Genomic DNA, 19,509 nt, shown 5'->3' on the forward strand with positions numbered 1-19,509 from the left:
CAGCACCCCTCTTGCCTCTGCATTCTCGGGGCTCAGCAGACGGGCTCTGAATCCAGGTCTGCCCAACGCAGGCATGCCCAAACCCCAGTGCCATGGGTTACTAAGAGGAACTTTGGGGGTGCAGAGCACCCACATTAAGGGAAGAGCTGGTTGGTGCACAAAGAATTTCTGTGTCCCAGGTCCCACGGCAGACCCCGAGCCAGAGCACAAAGGAGGGGGGTGGAGCACGTGACCCTGCCACACCCAGCCTTCCAAGGAACACACGGGGTCCCAGGAAAAGCACAGGTTAATTCCTAAAAAAGTCCAAGATAGAAGCAACTTAGAAGTGACTGTGTCCTACTGCCCCCCATTTACAAACAGGCTGCTGAAGTGAAGACGGGAGAGGCCTTGTCCGAAATGCACAGCAGAGGAGTCTCATTCTGCACAGATTAATGCCCCCCACGGGCCCCACAGTGCCAGGCCCTGGAACCCCGGGGGTAACTGCCCGACCCCGCGGGCGTATGCTCCTGCAGGAGGTGAGCACGAATAAATCACGAATGAACAGTGGGGGGAGCACCCGAGGAGGGCGAGGAGGAAACGGCTCTGCGCGGGGCCCCCGGACGCCTGCTCCGAGGCAGCACTGGGCAGCGGGGTCCTGAAGGATGAGTCGGGAGAACCCAGCAAAGGGCATCAGGAGGAGCGTCTCAAGCAGGATGAACAGTGTGTGCAAAGACCCTGGGGTGGGGCGTGATGGATGTGTTCACAAAGGAACCCAAGGGCTGCGGGGAGGCGGCAGAGGTGATACGTGGGGAAGGGGCACGGGTGTCAGTCTCATAGACAATGGGAAGGACGGCCACCTCCCCTAAAGGTCGCGCGAGGTCACGGCAGGGACTTAAGGGGAGCACGAGTCTGTAAAACCCCGCGCACACGGCACAGGCAGCCTGGCTGAAGCACAGAGATAAAGCAGAGCGCTGGACCCTCCCCGTGGGATAGGGTGGGGCTTAGACTGGGACAAGGGCAGGCGAGCAGGGGACAGGTCCCAGGCTCCTGTGTCATAGAACTGGCGAAGTCATCCACCTCAGTGAGGGAGGGGAGGGAGTCACCGCAGGGAGTCACGCCAGGGTCTGACCTGAGCAACAGGTGAAGGGAGGGCCAGTCACTGAGCCTGCAGACCCGGGTTCCCCAGCAGGTGAAGGGGACAGGTTGTTTGAGTGTGTGAGTGACATCAAGAGGAGGTACTAAGCAGCGGGCCCCCAGGGCTGTAGGCCACCGGGAACTCCCAGGACCCCCACCCAACCACCAGAGCTGCCATGGCACCCAGCCCGGTGCACCCAGCTGCCAGCCGCGTTGCTGACCGGCCTCTCCATCGCCCCCGCCCATGGGAGGAAGACCTCAGCATCTGTCTCTCAAACTGTGACCTCAGAGGAGGCAGTGTGGGTTTGTGATTGGAAGGCTGCCGTCTGCAGTCCCCATGTCATCGACGATTCCCAAGTCCTTGAAGGGCACCTTTAATCCGATTGTCTGCGTCGGGCAGTCCACAGGCAGCCCCTGTCCCCTCCACCTTCCTCCCGGCTCCCTTTGAAGGCGATGCCCAGCGCAGCCCAGCCGAGCCTGGCCCGGCCAGACAGCTGGACACTCACACAGCCAGGAGGGTCTGCCATGAGCCCAGGAAGGCCACCAAGACCAGCCCTGGGTGCAGAAAACCCCCGGTCCTGGCGCGGTGCCTCCAGCGCCAGCCTGCTCAGCACACAGCGCCGCACAGGCGTGACAACGGTCCCATCAACACATTTCCGGGGAAAAACCGAGCCTAAGAGACATGGTCACTGTAAATTCTGGAAGTGGAAGCCCTACCCTGATTGGCCTCCAGGCACCAAATAACAATTACATTAATATTAATTACATATAACGTGAATATTAATTGCACATTCATATGAACAACCATAATAACTGTTTACTGCCCGTGTTCTGTGTGTCAGGTCAGGTACTGAGCACAGTGTCTCACAGCATTCATGTCTGATTGACAGGGCAGTTTGGTGGGGGACACCATTTCTGCTCCCGTTGACAGGTGAGCAAACAGAGGCACAGAAAGGTTAAGGAACTCACCCAAGGTCACACAGCTAATTCGGGGCAAAGCCAGCCTCTGACTCGGGTCTGGCTGTCTCTGAAGAAGTGTCTCTCATTCTTCATCATCTGGCTCCCGGCCCTGCACAGCGCTGAGAGAGGCTTTCTGCCCTGATCACCCCAGCATGAAAATGCACCCCAGAGACACGCTGTGTGCCTACTCATACAGATCTACATGTGCACCTGTGCCTTAAACCTACGAAGAGTGAAGATTTGGGGCTTTTTTAGATATTTTTGCCCCAAGCACCAGTTTCTGCCCCCGTGGGGCAAGTCCAGGAATCCAGACCAGCACCGCCTGAGAGGAACAGGGGGTAAGCCGTAGGCAAAATTTTAATTTCCCCAGTAGCCCCACTGAAAACAAAGTGAAACTAGCTTTAATAACGCTCTTTAAGCCAATATATCTAAAATATTGCCATTTAAAATATTACATAAAATCAATGTAAACACGATTGATGACAAATTTTATATTTCGTTGGCACACTAAGCCTTTGAAATCTGCCGTGTTTCAAATGCTCGGTGGTCCCGTGGGCTGTGCTCCTCACTCTAACCGCTCAGCTAAAGCAAATGTTCACCTTCCCAGAGCCCACACCAGGCTCGGGACTTCCTCCAGCCACGGAGCCCTTCAGAGCCCCTCGCAGTGGGCTCCGCTCACCCCGTCCTCGGCCCCCAGACAAGCCGCCAAGCCCGCGAGAGGACACAGAGGCAAAGCCAGCCTCTGCCCTCGAGCGGGGGGCACCCCGGGCCGGGTGAACTATTCCCAGGCCCTACTGCGCACCAGGCCCTGGAGCCTCCCACCCATTCCTTCCACCCTCACCCTAGAACGGGGGTTCTGTTCTTTCCATAGAACCCGAGTCTTGTCCAGGGCTCACCCACCTGACTCAGTCACCCCAGGGCAGAACACAGGAGGTGTCAGCAAAACCTGTGAAGGCTGTTAGGAACCAGCGTTGGGGGAGCTTCAGGGAGTGGTGAGTGAACACGGGAGGCTGCATAAGAAGGGAGAAAAGGCTCCGAGGATCGGGGGGCAGGTGTATTTGCAGGGAGTGAAGCAGCCACACACATGGATGCTCGGGGAAGGAGGGAGGTGCAGCCCAAGGGGACCCTAAGAGGCAGGAAGTCCGGGTGCTAAGCTGCCTCAGCACGTAGCCAGCACTGTATGAGCAGAGTCCAAGTTCAGCCGTCCAGTCATGGAAACGCACCCACTGTCCAGCCCATGGGCCCGAAAGCCAGCGGAATCCAACTTCCCAAAATATTTACCCCAAGGCTCTGGGCACCAGGCTCCATTCTGTAAACTTGGAAGCCACTCCCGAGCTGCAAGGACAGATCTCCTGAGAACAAGATAAACTCTCGCCCGCGTTCTGTACAATGGAAGGGAGGTGAGGAAGAGAACGGAATAAATCAACCCTCTCCAAAGGCCCAACTTGAAAGGGATCGTGGCCAGAAGCAAGAAGGGGGCGAGGGTGCTGCCTCCTTATCAGACACATGGCTGCTCCAGACACAAACAAGCAGCCTTCCTCCACAATGGGGAAGGGAGGTCAAACCTACCCTCCTGGAGTACAGTCAAGCTGCTGTTTCCCCTCACTTCCAGGAGAAAACAGGCCCTTCTGGGAACTGAAGTACCGACTTCAGCCCGAGGAAGAAGCCCACACATCTGCCACGTGCTGGGGTGCCCCAGACCGCCAACCCCCTTGCATCATCGGACCGGAAGTCTTCACGTGGGACCCAGGAGAGAGCCCACTGCACTGAACATCTCCAGCAAAGGGAGCCACGGGCCAAGCTGGGTCTGGAACGTGGACGCAGGGAGGCCCGTCAGCCTGCCTCCAACAGTCACCATGGAGCTCGGGAACGGAGTCAACGAGTAAGCGCTTGACATGGATGATCTCATTTAATGCTGATGACAAGCCCATGCAACGGAGAGCTATGTTATCCCCAATTTACACGGAAATCTGAGGCTCAGACAGGTGAGGACCCAGTCACACTAGTAAATGGCAAAAGCAGCTCGGACCCCAGGCCTGCTGTCTCCCCAGTAGGGGGCCTCACATACCAGGAGGAACACCCCCTCCCTCCCCCAGTTTCTAACTCTCCACCCTGCACCCCCAGGTCAAAGCCCGGTTCTAACCACCTCCCTTCCCTGCTCTGTGACCTCAGGCTTCCTCTGCCTGCAAAACAAGCCCCGATTCCCAGGGAGTGTTAAGCGAAAGTGGGTGCATGCTGGGGGTCCCCCAGATCCCCAAACCATCTCACGTCACCCACTCCCAGCTCCAGCCTGGCCTCTCCAACGGCCCGTCCAAGCAGCGGGCTTCCTAGCATAATATTTTCCTCCCACGGAACGTGAAAAGAAGGGGCTCTTTGCTGTCTCCTGAAATAACTGGCTTGCGCCATAACGCAGTCCTCTGCCCAGTAAAAATATTTCTGTAAAACTTGGTAACTCTATCTGTGGTTCCTTTTCTGAACGTCAGAAATCGTGGAGAGTGAAACACGGCAGGGGCAGACTTTATGACAAGCTCATGAAGTCATGTCTACCCAGACAGTCCCTCCTTTGCGCTGTGATTAATTTGCCGCTAACCACAGGGACTTGTGTCTTAATGCTCTCAAAGCCAAGCACCAGTTCAAATTTCTACAGAACAATACCCACCACCCTGACCCGATGTCCAGCCAGGCGGGCTGCAGGGCCACTGGCTGGGGTTCAGGGGCCAAAGGACTCCACTGAGCCTGGGAACTCTGTCAAGCAGCCACCACGCACAGGGGAGCAGTCACCTGTGCCTGTCCTTGTCCAGGCAGGAGACACAGATTATAAGAGAGGGGTACCTTACGATCAGAGTGTAAAGGCACTCACAACTAACCCAAACTAACCCTGAGGCACCTGGACAAGTCACTGAAACCTCCCAGGCCTCAGTTTCCCCCTCTGGAAGTGGAGAAAAAAATCATCACATGGCAACTCCTGAGCAAAAAAGGCGGCCTCTCTTCTCCCATCCGAGAGCATCCAGGCTCGTCCAGGTGCTGTCCTCGACCCGGGCAGGGTGGTCACCGGAACGTGCGGACGGACGGGAGCCCAGGGCTGCTGAGGACGCCGAATGCGTGCTCACTGGAGCCCCGCCATCGACCACTCTGCGTTTTCATTTAATCCTTGAAATGACTCTAAGAGGTGGGCTTCGTTTCCTCGTTTCAGAGGGGAAATAGGGCCTCACACCAACACAGTTCAGTATACACCAGATCTGAAGCCCAGGTTCAAAGCTCTGCCCCCCTGGGGCTGGGAGAAGACCCACATGGGGAAAGTAAGTTAATACAATGAGGTTAGCCATACAAACTGAGGCAGGGGTTCTTAACCCTGGGGCTATGGGTGCCCTGAAATTGGAGTTATAGGTGTAAGTACATTTATTTGAGGAAAAGACGCCATTAGGTTTAGTGGGCTCCACAAAGGGTTCGTTACCTACCCGCTGAGGGTTAAGAATCACAGATCTATGATCCTTATGGAAAGATCAGGAGCTTAAAAGTAAGGCTATGACCCATGTGGGCTGCATGGAGGAAGTGGCAAACCACCTGGGCTCTTCCAAGATCCACTGTCAAGGAGTGGTTCTCCCGAGATGGCCAGCTGCCTTGTTCCCACCGGTGCTCACCAGCTGCTGACCGGAGCTGCGGTCAGTGAGTCCTGCTCCGGGGGCCAGGCTCCGCACAGATGTTCATTCCGTCCACCCAGCACGCATTCCACAGCCTTCTCCTCACCAGTGGTTTTGCTTTAAGGAACCACCCACCCCTTGCCTCCCTGCCCTTGAGGTTGGGGGGGGCTGATCCCAGCCCCCACTCCACGGTGGCTACGTGACCCAGGACCATGAGAGGCAGAGGCAGAGAGGTCGGTTTTGGAACGGGCATGCAGCGCATCAACACAATGGGAGCCCAGCCTGGACTCTGGCTGGGACTCTCTCTTCCAGCCGGAGATGGAAGCCCTGCTGGTGGGAGCCAAAGCACCACTACCTGGGGAGTCTGTCTGGGCACGAAACCGACCCCAAAGAGCACAGAGCTGCAGGCACAGACCGGGTCCGGGGGAGGGCTGGAGCTCCCCCTCCAGCAGTACCTGAATCCAGTCCACCCCACACTCCCCAGCTACACGGGCCGATCGCCTGCCTCACATAACAGGTGAGATGGGCTTAAAACCCAAAGGGTCCTGACTAATCCGCCCCGGGAAAGGCCATACTTACTGAACCGCAAACTCCTGAAGCCGCTGGCCTCCGGGGTTTTGAAGACAGAGCTGGAGGAGGAACTGGCTTTGCCAGAGCAGTGAAGCCGCCCGGGCGATGACATCGGGGGGGGGGGGCAGAGGCACAGCCACAGACTTGCACACCATTGATCTAAAGCGCTCCCCCGATAGGAGTCCGTGTAATAAATCATAAATTATGGTCCATCCCCACACTGCAAAGCTTGAGAGCACAGAGAATTCAGATGGTATGTACGGATGTGGAATGAGTTCCAAGATCCACTGTGAAGTTAAAGAAGCCAGGTGCAGACCCAGATTACAACATGCGACTTAGGTTAAAAGAAAATGTTTAAGGCCTCTATCACTTTTTTATGGTTCCTCATCTTCAGTGAATTTTTCAGTTAACCTACAAATACCAACCCTCCCAGCCAAGTGGGCGGAGGCGGCCCCGAAGCGCGTGCAGGGATATGTGTGCAGAGATGGGCACAGCCAGAAAAGCTCCGAGCACCTGGGGACCACAGGCACCTGGGAAGGGGGTGCTGGGAGGCCAGTGGACAGGGTGGGAGGGAGGGGCTTCCTTTTCTTACATCCCCTTCAGTAGTTTTGAATTTTCCTCCTTTTTGTTTTTGCCCATGCACACGACTTCCTTTTTTTACCACAAGAAAAAGGCCAAGGGCCCTTTCTGAAGGGCAGGAAGAAGCAAGCGGGGTGCTCTTCAAAGGTTCAGGGCAGCCAAAAACTGAGGAAAGAGAGGGGACTTGGAGGGCCAGGCCCTGAGTCCCCAACCCCTCTGAGGCTCTGGGCCCTCTGGTCAAGCCGCCAGGCCCCTCAGACCCGTTCATTCACCTGCAAACTTCTCTGAGCCTCTGTCCTGTGCCCCGCAGTGCACAAGGCCCTGAGCATACAGTGGGAGCCACACACAGCTCACCCCATGGACCTCACAGTCTGCCTCAGTTTCCCCAGGGAGGATCACAGTCCCTGCCTCGGAACGATGCTATGAGAACTGAGCGGCATGAACAGCGCTTGGCCCAGGGCCTGGCACACAGCCGACGCTCAGTGCTGCGCCCACAGGGCTCAGGTCGCAGCGGGCACTCAGCACGGAGAAGGTGTGGGTACCAGGACTGCCGAGGCAGGGCGCCGTGCTGGATCTCCGGGCAGGGGAGCAGGGAGAAGCCCCCAGTGCCCATTGAAAAGGACACTCTGTTCCTGGTTTGCAGTGGTTTTCACATCATCTTTTTGCTTTTGAAATCTAAGAGGGGGGAACAATGAAGTAAAGGTCGAACTGCCCTGTAACCAGGCTCCCTCTGGAAGCCAGGCACGGAGAAGCACCCCATATCAGCACCCCAAGCCCAGTCGGTGGAGCCTCCATAAGTCGATGGCCACAGCTTCTGTGCAAGGGCCATCCCGCGTGGCTCTCGGGAGCTGGAAAAACATCCTCAGAGGCTGTGGTCTTCCCTGGCCCTCACCTGCGGCCCGAGGGTGGACAGGCCCATCCGGCTCACAGGGGCCCTCTGTGCTCTGCTCCACCCTCTCCGGGGCCCCAGCTCTGTACTCAAGGCCAGAGCCTTGGGCAGCACGCGGCAGGCCAGCCCATCAGCTCCAGGTTGACACCACTTTGTGTGACAGAGAGGCGTGTCCCCAACCTCTCAGCCACCCAGGGAGGAGAAGCTGGAGTGAACAGACGTCAGTAAAAAATAAAGTAAAATCCCAGAGGAGGATGCGCAGAGGCTGGTCAGGCTCACAATGAGTTACGCGATGTAACAGCACCCTCCGCCCCTCTGCAGGACCACGTGCTTCTGCCCTAACATCTCAGAGATGTTAGGTCCTAGTCACACACCAGAAGAGGGTTGAAGACTCTCTAGGCACCGAGCGTCCCTCCTAGGCCCTGTACTTCCCAAACGCTTGGTCTGAGATGCTTTCCCAAACCTCTCAGCACCTGACTAGTTATTCTCCGGGTCTCAACAACTTAACCATCACTCCCCAATCCAAAGCAGAACCCCCTCTTTATTCTTTGACTGCACCCCACTCTTCCTCTGGCTGACACAGAGGTCCGACGCTATGTCTAGGTCCCACAGTTAGAAAACAGTGCGCCGGGATTTGAACCCAGGACGCCGAGTTTCAGAGTCCGAGCTCTTTAACCACCACCCTATTCTGCCTTATGTCCTCTTTGACTCCTCTGGTCCTTCACCTGCAGCTTCAGGGTCTCCCGCGTGGCCGCTGAGAACTAAGCGCTGCGCCGGGACCCAGCAGACGTTCAGCATCTCGCTGAGCTGCAGCATAGTCACGTGATTCCTCTCCATCCTCCAAAGCATTCTCACAACTGACAGCCCATCCCCACACTCCTGTCCACACACGAGCGCGCTCCCTGATCACGGGGCTCACCTCTGCCCTGCTGGCCCCGCACACGGGCCTGACACTACTCCCCTGCCGGCAAAGCCCACGCTCCCTAACATGGCTGAGAGCCCTTGGGCCCAGGCCCTGACCCCCTTCAGCCAACTGAACTTCAACCAGCATCTCCAATGAACTGCTGTCTTCACCTCATGCTGCCAGACCATCCACTGCCATTACAGACCCCTCCCCTGGACTTGCTCACCCTCCCCCCACTCACCTCTGGGCTAGATCACAGCCCCTCTGACCCTAGACCAGTTGCTACTCACTGCTCCAGATGCTCAGTGTCCCCTGAGTGTCCTCTAACATTCCCTTAACATTGTCTTCATTGTTCCACGTCCCCTTCCCAAACTGTGAGCCAAACAATCTAATATATAAAGTATCCATACAAAAATCTAAAGTAAAATATTAGCAAATCAAACACAAACATTTTAAAAACAGCAATCTATCATGACAAGGATTCCATTTAGAAGCACAAAGAAAGCTGAGCACTAGGAATCAGCAATACAAATCACACATACAAATCATATATTGGCAAAGAATGATCAGCTCCATCAATACCCCAGCAGCAGATGATAAAATTCAATAATCATTCCTGCTTTTAAAAAGCTTAGCAAGCCAGGAGTTGAAGAAAGCCTTCTTAATTAGATAAACAACAAACTTCCTTCTTAATGGTTACTATACAGTATAGCAGATTATGACCAATGTGATAAGATAAGAAAAATCAATTAGAAACAAAGATGAAAGTTTAGCTCCACTAAACACTAAGTTCTGTGAGACAGGAACTATGTCCCATTCCTCATAATTTCCACAACACTGTTAAGCACACTCAGAAACTTGTGGGATGAATAGCCACCCAGATTAGGTCTGATTCCCATTAAATGTTCTCAAAGCACCCAGGACTTCTCCTTTCAGGCATATATCACAACTTAGACTATGTAATTTGTTTTTATAATACTTCCTAGTAGAGTGTCAGCTCCATGAGAACAAGGACCATGCTCGATTAAAGGGCAGATGTGTACTTGGCCTAAAGTAAGTACTCAGTATGTGCTGTAGAAATCAATAACTGACTTGAATAGAATGCATTCAACAGATAGTTGCTGAAATATAATAAATGCTTTATCCTGCTTCTCAGCTGGAAAATCCGAGACCCAAATAAGGGAGGGCCTCTTCAGCTGATGCCACACCGCTGTGAAGCCCACCCAGCTCCCTGGGGTCCTCTGAAAGGCGTCAGCCACACACAAGGCCACACACACAGGCCACAGCCCACCAAGTAAGGAAAGTGAAGCCTAGACCAATTTCACGGTGCCCTCTAAACACACACACCCAGGGTGAACCCTGGCGAGCGCTTGTGCATGCCACCTTTCGGGGCCGAGGATGACTTCAGTGGAGGGCCCTGGGGCTCTCCTCGCAAAGCCCCGTGACTGGTGCCCACATGGATAAACAGCCCCCTCTGCTTTCCCGGGAAGTTATCAAAGAATTACTTATGTCTCTGGAAATGCTTGTTTGGAAAAGGCTCTCCACCCCACCTGGGCTTGGCAGGAGCAGCGGCATCACCAGGCCTGCCCTTTGGGAGTGAGCAGGCTTTTCCTCCGCCCTGGAGGAGCTCGGCCACTCTTCACGCGGAGAGTCTGAAGCCAGCCATAAAGAAGCAGGCAGCTTCCCAGGATAAACGGAGCCCGGTGACATCAAAGACCGCCTTCCACATTGAACAACCGAGGCCTTCAGCTCGGGCTGGTCTTTCTTCAGGGTATTCTGGGCTCCGGCCTCAGTTCTCCTCAGATGGAATGGCAGATATTTTGTTTGTGAGTCTGAATTTTTTCCTTCCTCGGGGAGAGGGGGAAGGGAGGGCAGAGTGGGAGCGAGAGGAAGAGAAAGAATGTCTGTGACAGACAAGAGCCACAGAAAGAACATGTGTGAGTGAAAAAAAAAGGGGGGAGTCGGGGAGGCAGCCAGAAGTGCCTGCTTTGGAATCCAACAAGCGACCTAAAAATTCCAAGAGTTTCTAAACCAAAGCACATTGTGAACCCACAGCCAGGGAGTGAGGCTGCAAGAACCCCAACCGAGGAGGGCTGTGGGGTACCTGACACCGGAGCCCGCAGACCTCACGGACGGCTGCACTGCCCACGGACACGAGGGTCACTCTGCACTCCCCTTCCTTGGACACATCTGGAACATCTGGAAAACCAAGGCCAGGGACCCTCCTCCCTTAGGCACAGGCTCACAGCAGTTCTGGGGCAGATGAGCTCTCTCTGGGAGTGGCCTGGCACTGCCTCTTGTCGCCTGGCCCTTGGGCAGCCGATCCCACCCCTCAGGCCTCCCACATCCCACACAGCCAGCCTTCTGGCCCTTCAGCTGACCTTCCTCCCCCATAGGGCAGTGGGGGCCACCTGAACAGCTGGAGGATGCCCCCAAGTACATGGCCCTCCGTGGTAATCAGCTCTAAGGCACGTGCCTGTGGCCGGGGCAGCACACTGACTGCCCACCAGCTCCACCCCGCCCACCTGTGCAGAGGGATGGGTAGCAACCTGCCAAGAGCCACGAACATGCAGGGCTTTTCAGAAAGACTGGGCACCAGGAGAAAGGTCCAGTGCCCACAGGCTGCGGAGGCATTTGAAGCTCAGTCCCTCCTGGACTGCCCGACCCGACCGTCACCCATCTCCACGGACAAGAGCGGGCCTGGGCACCTCCTGGCACATTGCATCCCCTCTGCCCACACCTTCCTCCTCACTGGCTTACACGTTACCCCACACAGCTTCTCAGGAGTGTGACTGTAGGTCAGCGGGTCCATTACTTGCTTACTCTTTTAGACCGGAAGCCACAGGAGGACAGGGACCACGTGTCTTTTATTTGCTTCTGTATCTTCAATGCCTGGTACAGCTAAGTGAATGACAATTCATTCTTGATTGTAATTAATGAACAGCTAAGTGCCTGAAAGAAAAGGCTAATCCATTTACTCCTGCACCTGGCTCCATCGGGCTGGGGAAGAGGACAGGGAGGAGGCAGCGATGGTGACCCAATCTATCCTCTCATTCATTCATTCATTCATTCCCTCATTCACTTAGCACATAGCTCATGAGTGCCCACTATGTGCCCAGGGGCTGCCACAGGGAAGATGCATCACCCAGAAAGTGATCCCTTCCTTGCTGGCGGTGCGACCTTGCTGTCCCTGAGCGTGGCGCCTGAGGGTCCTGGTACAAAGAGGAACACTCTCTCCATCCATTGCCCACCTTGTCCCCTCACTCTGACGTCCCCACGGGGAGAGGAGATGACACATCCCCAGGTTCTAGGAGCTTGTGGGACACGCAGTGGTTGTCTCCTGGTTTAGCATGTCCCTGAGTTTATTAGTTTGTACAAAACGTGAATGCAGGGACTGTTCCTGAGTCCAGGGGACGCACACCGCCTGACTCGGGGAACCGGCCTCCTTCTCTAAGAAGAAAAGTTTCTAGAGGACGGGACACTCCTGGAAGCCTCTACCAGCGACCACATCACAGACGCACCGAAGCGCTCAGCATGGGACCACACACCACCCTGAGGGATGAAGACCTACTGGAAGCCAGAAGCCCCGCCTGGCACCCTGCCCAGCTCAGGCTGCCCATCCCTCCTCCCTCCTACCCAGGGCTAAAGAAAGCTCCCGGCAGGACTGTGAAGCTGGCCCGGGTACGGCCCGGGCAGAGAAGACCCTCCTGGAGAACTCAAAGAAAGATGCCAGCAAGTGGAGGCCCAAATGCCTCTGCCAGCCTCAAAGCAAATCATCTTTTAATTCCAAAACACCAAATATTTAATTTATGCTTTACCTCAAATGTCAAGTCCACCTCCCGGCACATAGCTTTGAAACCACGTAAGGAGGCCTAACACTTTCCATATGGTGAAGACATGGGTCCTTTTAATTGTGCCAACTGGTATCATTCAAGGGTAATTCCCCGGGAATCCGGCACTCGGGCGGCAGCTGGGCCCGCCTCCAGTCTCATCGCCCAGCCCCACAGAGACCCGTGGGCTCCAACTCGGCCTGCACCTCCCAATGGCCCCCAACATCAAGGCACGAGGTGTCCCTGAATCGAATTTCCAAACTGCCTGGCAGCCACCCTTGCTCAGAGGCAGCCCTGCTGCACCGGGCCCAGGCTCCCTCCAGGAATCGCTCCCAGGAAAGAACAAAAGGGCCGCATAAGGGTCGGCAGGCGGTTATCTTAAATCCATGTGCACACACGTGTACACGCCGCTGTGTGCACACAGGCACACACGCCCTGCTACTCTAACTATTGTTCTATCAATGTCCCCACGTCATTAAGCTTTCTTATTTCACCCATCATACTTTCCAGACCCAAATTTCCAACTGGCTTTCTTTTGTAGCCGCCTGTAGCTGCTTCTTGCTTCCCAGGCTATCCCCTTATCCCCTCAGATTACGCCGCTTATTCTAATTTATCACTGCTGAGCACACCGCTGCCGGGCATGTAAACTGTTCGCTTTATTGTTCTCCTTTCATAGAACTTGCACACCTCGCATTCCTCATTACTGTTCTCCCTTGAGCTCATATTCCTTTGGAGTTCACCTTGAACCCACAGAGAGGACAGAAGCCACAGCCTCAGCCTGGAGGGACCTCCAAGTGATTCTACAGTGTATGAGGTGGGGGGACTCTGCTTTCATAACCTGGGCCCCCATCTCCACCCCTACCCGTGTCTCAGTGACCCTTCCCGTTTTGAGAGTTATCTGCCACAACCCTGCCAGGAATGAGAATGTTCTTATGCCCATTTTACAGATGAGCTCATTGAGGCACACACAGGTGAAATGGCTTACACGAGGTGACAAGCTCTCTGGCAGAGCTGACCTCATTTATTTCTGCATTCAGGAAGACGGGCTGAGGCTGGTGTCAGCAAGGTCACCCTCCGGCACCCCAGGACCTTGCTTGGGACTCAGACCCACCCTGAACATCAACTAAGCTACCCAGACCCTATCAAGGAGGATGAGGGCAAGCAGGGGCCCCTCCTGCTTCTGTGCCCAAAACCTGCCTCACCCCAATGCACTCCAGCTGGCCAAGCTGCCACCTCTCCGGGCAGCTGCTCTGGCACGGGGCTTCACCACATGTGGCTCCTGTGGTCCTAAAAAGTGTTCCAGAAAGGGAGAAAAACAGTCCCCCCAGCTGGCTGGTGACTACAGGGTTATGAGGAGGAGTAAGATCATGTGAGCAAGATGCTTGACACACACAGGCACTTAACAAATAGTAGTTATCATTGCAATGCTAAAAATAATAATAATAATAATAATAATTGATGAGCCACCAACATGTCCACAGCCACTCTGGTGAAAGGCCAGTGAAGGAGTTGAGAGAGGCCATCCCCAAGGCAGGCCTGGGTCGGGGGTGGGGGGCTCTAGCAGCCCCTGGAACCAGCAGACTGGAGCCCACGCCCTCCCACATGCTGACGATAAACCGGGAGAACCTGCAGCCACCCTCGCCCCACTCCTGGGAGTCACAGAGTAAGCTAGATGGAGGGCTGCCCCCCGCAGTCCTGCTCAGGATCTCAGTGTGGCCCAGCCTTTGGGCATTCCGTTCCCACATTCACCCTTTGACCACTGGCACTTGAGTCTTTTTCTCGGAGTCAACCTTAGACTACCTCTTTCACCCTGGCTTCATCCTAAGCAACAACATCCGTGAAATCATGGCTTTGATGTCCTAGTCATTTTTTTCTTCTGATAAAAGAAAAATGTAACTATTAGGATTAAAAATATTCCTCCAGGTACCACCTGAAATCACCTTGCAGGCCTCCCCAGAGTACACTCGTCACCCCACCTCTGCTGGGCCAGGGCTGGTGGAAACCCACGTGTCTGAGTCCTGGTCACAAACCCAGCTCCAAGGAAACAGAGGTGCCCTCCCCTTAATACCTTGGAGGGCAGGGCCCACCCTCCACCACCCAACATATGTCACGCTCAGGGCTCTGTGTCGCACATCTTCAAAAGTGCTTTGAGCAAACATTAATGACCCCTCAGTGTTTCTCTGAGACGGGGGCGAGGAAGGGAGGGGCGAGCACCATCCCATGCTGTCCTGTGCTGGGGGAAGAAACCAGGCAACACAGTTCCGTGACTTCACCAAAGCCACCGACTTAAGCTGGGGCCCCTTCCCACCCTCCCTCATTTCCCCCCATGGCAACTTTTACTGGCTCACATTCCTTTTGCTGGGAACACTACTATTTAATTAAAAACGACAGACTTTTGTTTTTCTCTCCTTCCTTCCTCCTCCCTCCCATCCTCCAGGACTGGATGCCAAGGAGACCCACCAAAAACATGCGGGTAACATTTGTTACGGCTTTGAAGATAAAAGTCAGTTGAAGTAAGCCCTCGCTGTATTTCAAGTTTCCCCTAAAGCATGGAGCAAGCTGCCTGGCAGTTTAGGAAAGGGGAAAAAAAGGGGGGGACTTAAAAAAAAAAAGAAACTGCAGTATTCATTCTGCAGGAATACTTTGTAAAAATAAACAGGCGGAAAAAAACCCAAACTTGATTAATGGAAATCCACTCAGTTGGCCTCTGTCTTGAGCCACAAATGCATTTGTTCATATGGCTAAATCGGATCATTTTCATTGGGCTTTAAAAATATATGTAGATCATAAACTAGAAATGCTAGGGGAAGACAGGGAAGTTTGTAGGTCTGTGTTTAAAGGGCCCTAACTACAGTGCCCCGACCCACCAAGTTTTGACCTGTACGAGGGGACAGCAGCTCCAGTTCCAACCCAGCCTGCAGAAGAGAAATGGGGAAGAGAGAGCCCACCTAAGTGGAGGTGGTGGAGGAGCAGATGAGAGCTTCTCCCAGATGCAGAGGTTATTTCTTACATGCACAAGAGTCGGCTTTATCCACAGGCTCACCTCCCAACACTGGCCCCCGCCACGGAGCGGCACCCAGCCCAGGTCCCACCACTCAAATACACACATACATCTGAAAACTGCACTGGCCCCTCCCCAGCCCATGGGCAAGACCAAAGAACTAACCAGACCTGAGACTCAGTCTGTTCCCCTCTAAGTTAAAAAAAAAAAAAAAAAAAATTAAATGTCACATCAAAAAGTTGATTCATCCTTTGATCCTTGGCTTGCTTGAGTTCCACGCAGATCATCTGAAAGCGCGTGCAGAGTTCCGGAGCTCAGAGGACATCTGTGAACATGAGTCCCAGGCCAGGAGCTGGGCTGGACTCACTCCCCTGTCACATCACTGCTTCCCCAGGAACAACTCCAACCTCGGGCACCCCCAGGAGTGGGCCTACGCTACAGCAGAATGAGGCACGCTCTCCCATCCTGGGACAAGCTCGGGGGTATACTGGGTTTCAGTGCCCCCCAAGCTCTGCCACCCAGATGGCAGCCTGCTCTACTGAAGTGCCCAGGCAGATGGTACTGATGAATGCCACAGACACACGGAACACATTTGGAGGCCAGCACAGTCCTGCGCTCCACCCAGACACCCCTCGATAACCTGCTCTCTCTCCCCAGCCCCACCTCTAAGCCCACCTTTGAATGTTGGTCACAAAAACAAGGTAGTCAGAGCAGGCCCCCAAATCCCCCCAGCACAGACAACCTTCCCCATCGACTGGATCTGCACCACCTCCTCACCGAGGACCTCTCCCCCCAGCAGCCCTCAGCCTCCAACCAGACGAGACTGCCACTGAGTCACCTCTAAGGTTCCTCAAGGCACGGGGCTAAGGGTCATGGTAGTGGGGCAGGGGTAGCTGAGAAGTGATTTCTGGATTTAGAAGCTGTGCCAAGAGGGTGCTAAAAGTTGGGGTGGGTTTCAACCATCTCAGGTTGAAAGGGGGTGTGTGGGAATCGTACCCGGGTTCCTCTGCCAACGGTGCCCGCCGCCCGCAGCTGTCGGGGTCCAGAGCTGCCGCCGGGGCAGCGTTGCCTCCCGATCCACTCCTCAAAGCCTTTCCGAGCCCAGGCAGCGCTCACCGCGAAGCTGTCACCTGGGGCGGGCGACACAAGCCCCTGAGTCTGGCCCCTGGGCCGAAAGTTACCCGAGAGAGGAGGGAGAGAGTGGGCGCGGCAGAAGCAGCCGGGGGCTGGGAGGGGGTTGGGAGCCGGGGCGCAATCCGAGAGACAGATGCAGGCAATCAGTAGAAGGGGGTTCAGCAACGCCCCAAGAGCAGGGACCCAGAGGGAAGCGCGAAGGGAGAGCAGTGCGCAAGGAGGACGGGTCTGGGGAACAGAAGAATGAGCCCCGGAGGACAGGACTGCTGAGGAAACGGGGTGAGGGTCTGAAGGCGGGTGCACCGAACACGGGGTGAGGGGAGAGGGGAACTAAGGATCAGGAGAAGGGGCGCAGCGGGCGCAGGAGCCAAGATCTCGGGAGAGGGGGCTGGGGGCCAGAAAGAGAAGGGACCGAATCTTGGGGGAAGGGGCTTGGGAGTCTGAAGAGGGGGTGTAGTGAGCGCCGAGGGCGGGGACCGCGAGAGGAGGGGCTGAGGCTCCGAAGAGGGAGCACAGGACCGCGGGGAGGGGGTAGGTGGGACAGAAAGGGCACGGAGGCTGCTCCAGGAGCGGGTCTGTGGAACTAGTGGCCAGGGCTGGGGGTGGGGTGGCCCTGGTAATGAGACCCCGCGGGCTAGGCCGTTCCATCCATTCCCGGTCGGTGCCCCGCGCGCCCCTACCTTCCGGGCTCTCCCTGCGCTTGCACACGGCGACTGCAGGCACATCGCGCGCGCGGCGGCGGCGGGAGCCGGAAAGAAAGGAGAGGCAGAGAGTTAGCGATCGCGGGGGCGAGGGCGGCGGGGCCCGGGGCCGGCGCGCGGGCGGGGGCACTGACCCGGCTTGGAGTGAAGTTTCCCCATGCTGGGGGCGCGGCGGGCGGGGGCGTCCCTACGCCATGCCCGGCCCGCGGGCCCCGCGGCTCGCCGCCCCTCGCCTGGGTCTCCTCCTCCGGGAGCAGCCCCCGAGCCGAGCGGAGCCCGAGGCGGCGCCGGGACCAGCTCCTGCCGCCGTCGCCGCGGCCCGACTGACGCCTGAGCGCGCGGAGCCCCCAGCCCGCCGGCGCGGCCCGCGCCTCCCCGCGCGCCCATTGGCCGGGCGCGGCGCATCAAAGGGGAGGCGGGACGCCGAGGGGGCGGGCTGGAGGCGTGGCCAGCTGGGTGGGGGCGGGGCGCGGCGAGGCTCTGCAGTCCCGACACAGCGCCCCCTTCAGGCTGCGGTTCACGTCCCCCCGCCGGGTGCCGTGCTGGGGACCGTGCGCTGGTGGGGGTCAGGGGCTCTGACATCAGGCTTATGGGGGCGGACACCCTCCTAGGTCCTGCCCTCTCCAGGACAGCGCTCCTGTCGCTATCGGGACTGCGCCTTCCCTCCGCTCTGTTTCCCCTTAAAGCGGGCTGGGCGGGACTGGGGGCTCCAGTTTACAGGTGATGGGACTGGGACCCGGAGAGGGCCATGCTCTGGCGCCAGCGCCTGCGGCTGCCGGCTGCGCCGCTCCCAGCCTCCCCGTGGCCCTCGCAGAGAAGGTTCGCTCATCGCTCCCGCGTGCCCCCGGCCTCGCCCTCCAGGTTTTGACTTGAGTCCCGGAGAAGCCCCCACCGCGCCTCCAGCCAGTGGAGGATCTAGCCCATTCCTGGTGGCGACGTGTCCCAAAGCCACGAGGTGCTAGCCAATCACTCGGGCCCCCTCGCCAGGAGGCCTGTGGGTGCGCGCCTGGGGTCGGGGCGTGCAGCCAGCTGCGTGGCCCGGAAGGGGGTAACCGCTGGGTCTTTGATCTTACTTGGTTTCCGCTCCCTGCTGCAGTTCGCCAGACCCAAGGGCTTGTTTGTTTTGTCTGGGGAGTTCTCTGCAGAGGGGAGGGGGACATCAAGGGGTTCCACCCCACCTTTGTGGTTCTCAGAGAGAATGCCCGCTCTGCTGGGGACATTGTAGGCCTGTTAAGCTCCTCCTGGTACCGGACAGCCTGGGCGTGGGAAGAAAACCCTGTGCTGGGAGCCAGACTGGCTTTGCCCTTGTACTGAATTCTCCATGAGAGCCTCAGTTTTAGCATCTGTAAAATGGAGACTCCCGTCTTCCCTTTTTACCAACCCCTTAGCGTGGCCCTGCCCGGTGGAAAGATAATATGAGCCACAAGCGTAATTCGAAATTTTCTAGTTAGCCACATTTTTTTAAAAAAATAAAAGAAACAGAGGAAATTCGTTTTAATGGTGTATTTTATTTAATCTACTCTATCAAAAATATTATAGTTTCAAAATATAATGCGGATATTGTACACTCTTTGTTTTGCAGTAAGTGTTTGAAATCCGGTGTGTATTTTATACTTAGAGTACATCTCAACCCAGACTAACCACATTGCAAGTGACCAGTAGTCACATGTGACTAGTGGCTACTGTATTGAACATCACAGCTCCGGAGCATCTCATGTCTCCAAAGGACTTTGGTAGCTGTGTGGCCTTCTGGAGTCATAAATATCTTCATCCAACGGTGTCTCAGGTCCATCCTCCAAACTCCCATTTTTTACACACTCTTTTTGGTAGAAATGAAGGCTAATCTTATAAGCAAAAACATTATTGTCCATTTTATACTGCAATTCTTTACCCAGTACCTACTACATGCCAGCCATTGTCTAAGTCAGTGATTTGCAACTGGTGTGAAGCAAGAATTTTTAAAACATGCAGTACCTGACTATTTAGTCAGGGGCACTGACCTCTTTTCCCTTAGATTATTAAATTTAAAAAATGACAACAGTCAACACAACAATAGCTGTCCTGTGTGAATGAATCAAAAGTATACCTATTGCCCTGGCTGGTTTGGCTCAGTGGTTAGAGTGTCGATCTGCGGACCAAAGAGTCCGAGGTTTGATTCTGGCCAAGGGCACACACCTCAGTTGCAGT

At 55.8% G+C, this 19,509-nt stretch overlaps 1 protein-coding gene across 1 annotated transcript in view; it reads right to left on the bottom strand.

Annotated features, from left to right (window-relative positions):
* NKD1 (NKD inhibitor of WNT signaling pathway 1) overlaps window positions 1-17,695 on the bottom strand; it is a 69,342-nt gene extending 51,647 nt beyond the window's left edge. Inside the window, exons 1-3 of the mRNA XM_036275917.1 lie at window positions 17,457-17,695; window positions 17,302-17,334; window positions 16,484-16,617 (exon numbers count right to left, since the gene is read on the bottom strand). Of these exons, the coding sequence (XP_036131810.1) occupies window positions 16,484-16,617; window positions 17,302-17,334; window positions 17,457-17,481 (192 nt within the window). The 5' untranslated portion in view covers window positions 17,482-17,695. The remainder of the gene's footprint in view (window positions 1-16,483; window positions 16,618-17,301; window positions 17,335-17,456) is intronic.
* Between the last annotated feature and the right edge of the window lie 1,814 nt (window positions 17,696-19,509).

This window comes from Molossus molossus, unplaced genomic scaffold (genome assembly GCF_014108415.1).
Source record: "Molossus molossus isolate mMolMol1 unplaced genomic scaffold, mMolMol1.p scaffold_m16_p_21, whole genome shotgun sequence".
Classification (NCBI taxonomy): domain Eukaryota; kingdom Metazoa; phylum Chordata; class Mammalia; order Chiroptera; family Molossidae; genus Molossus; species Molossus molossus.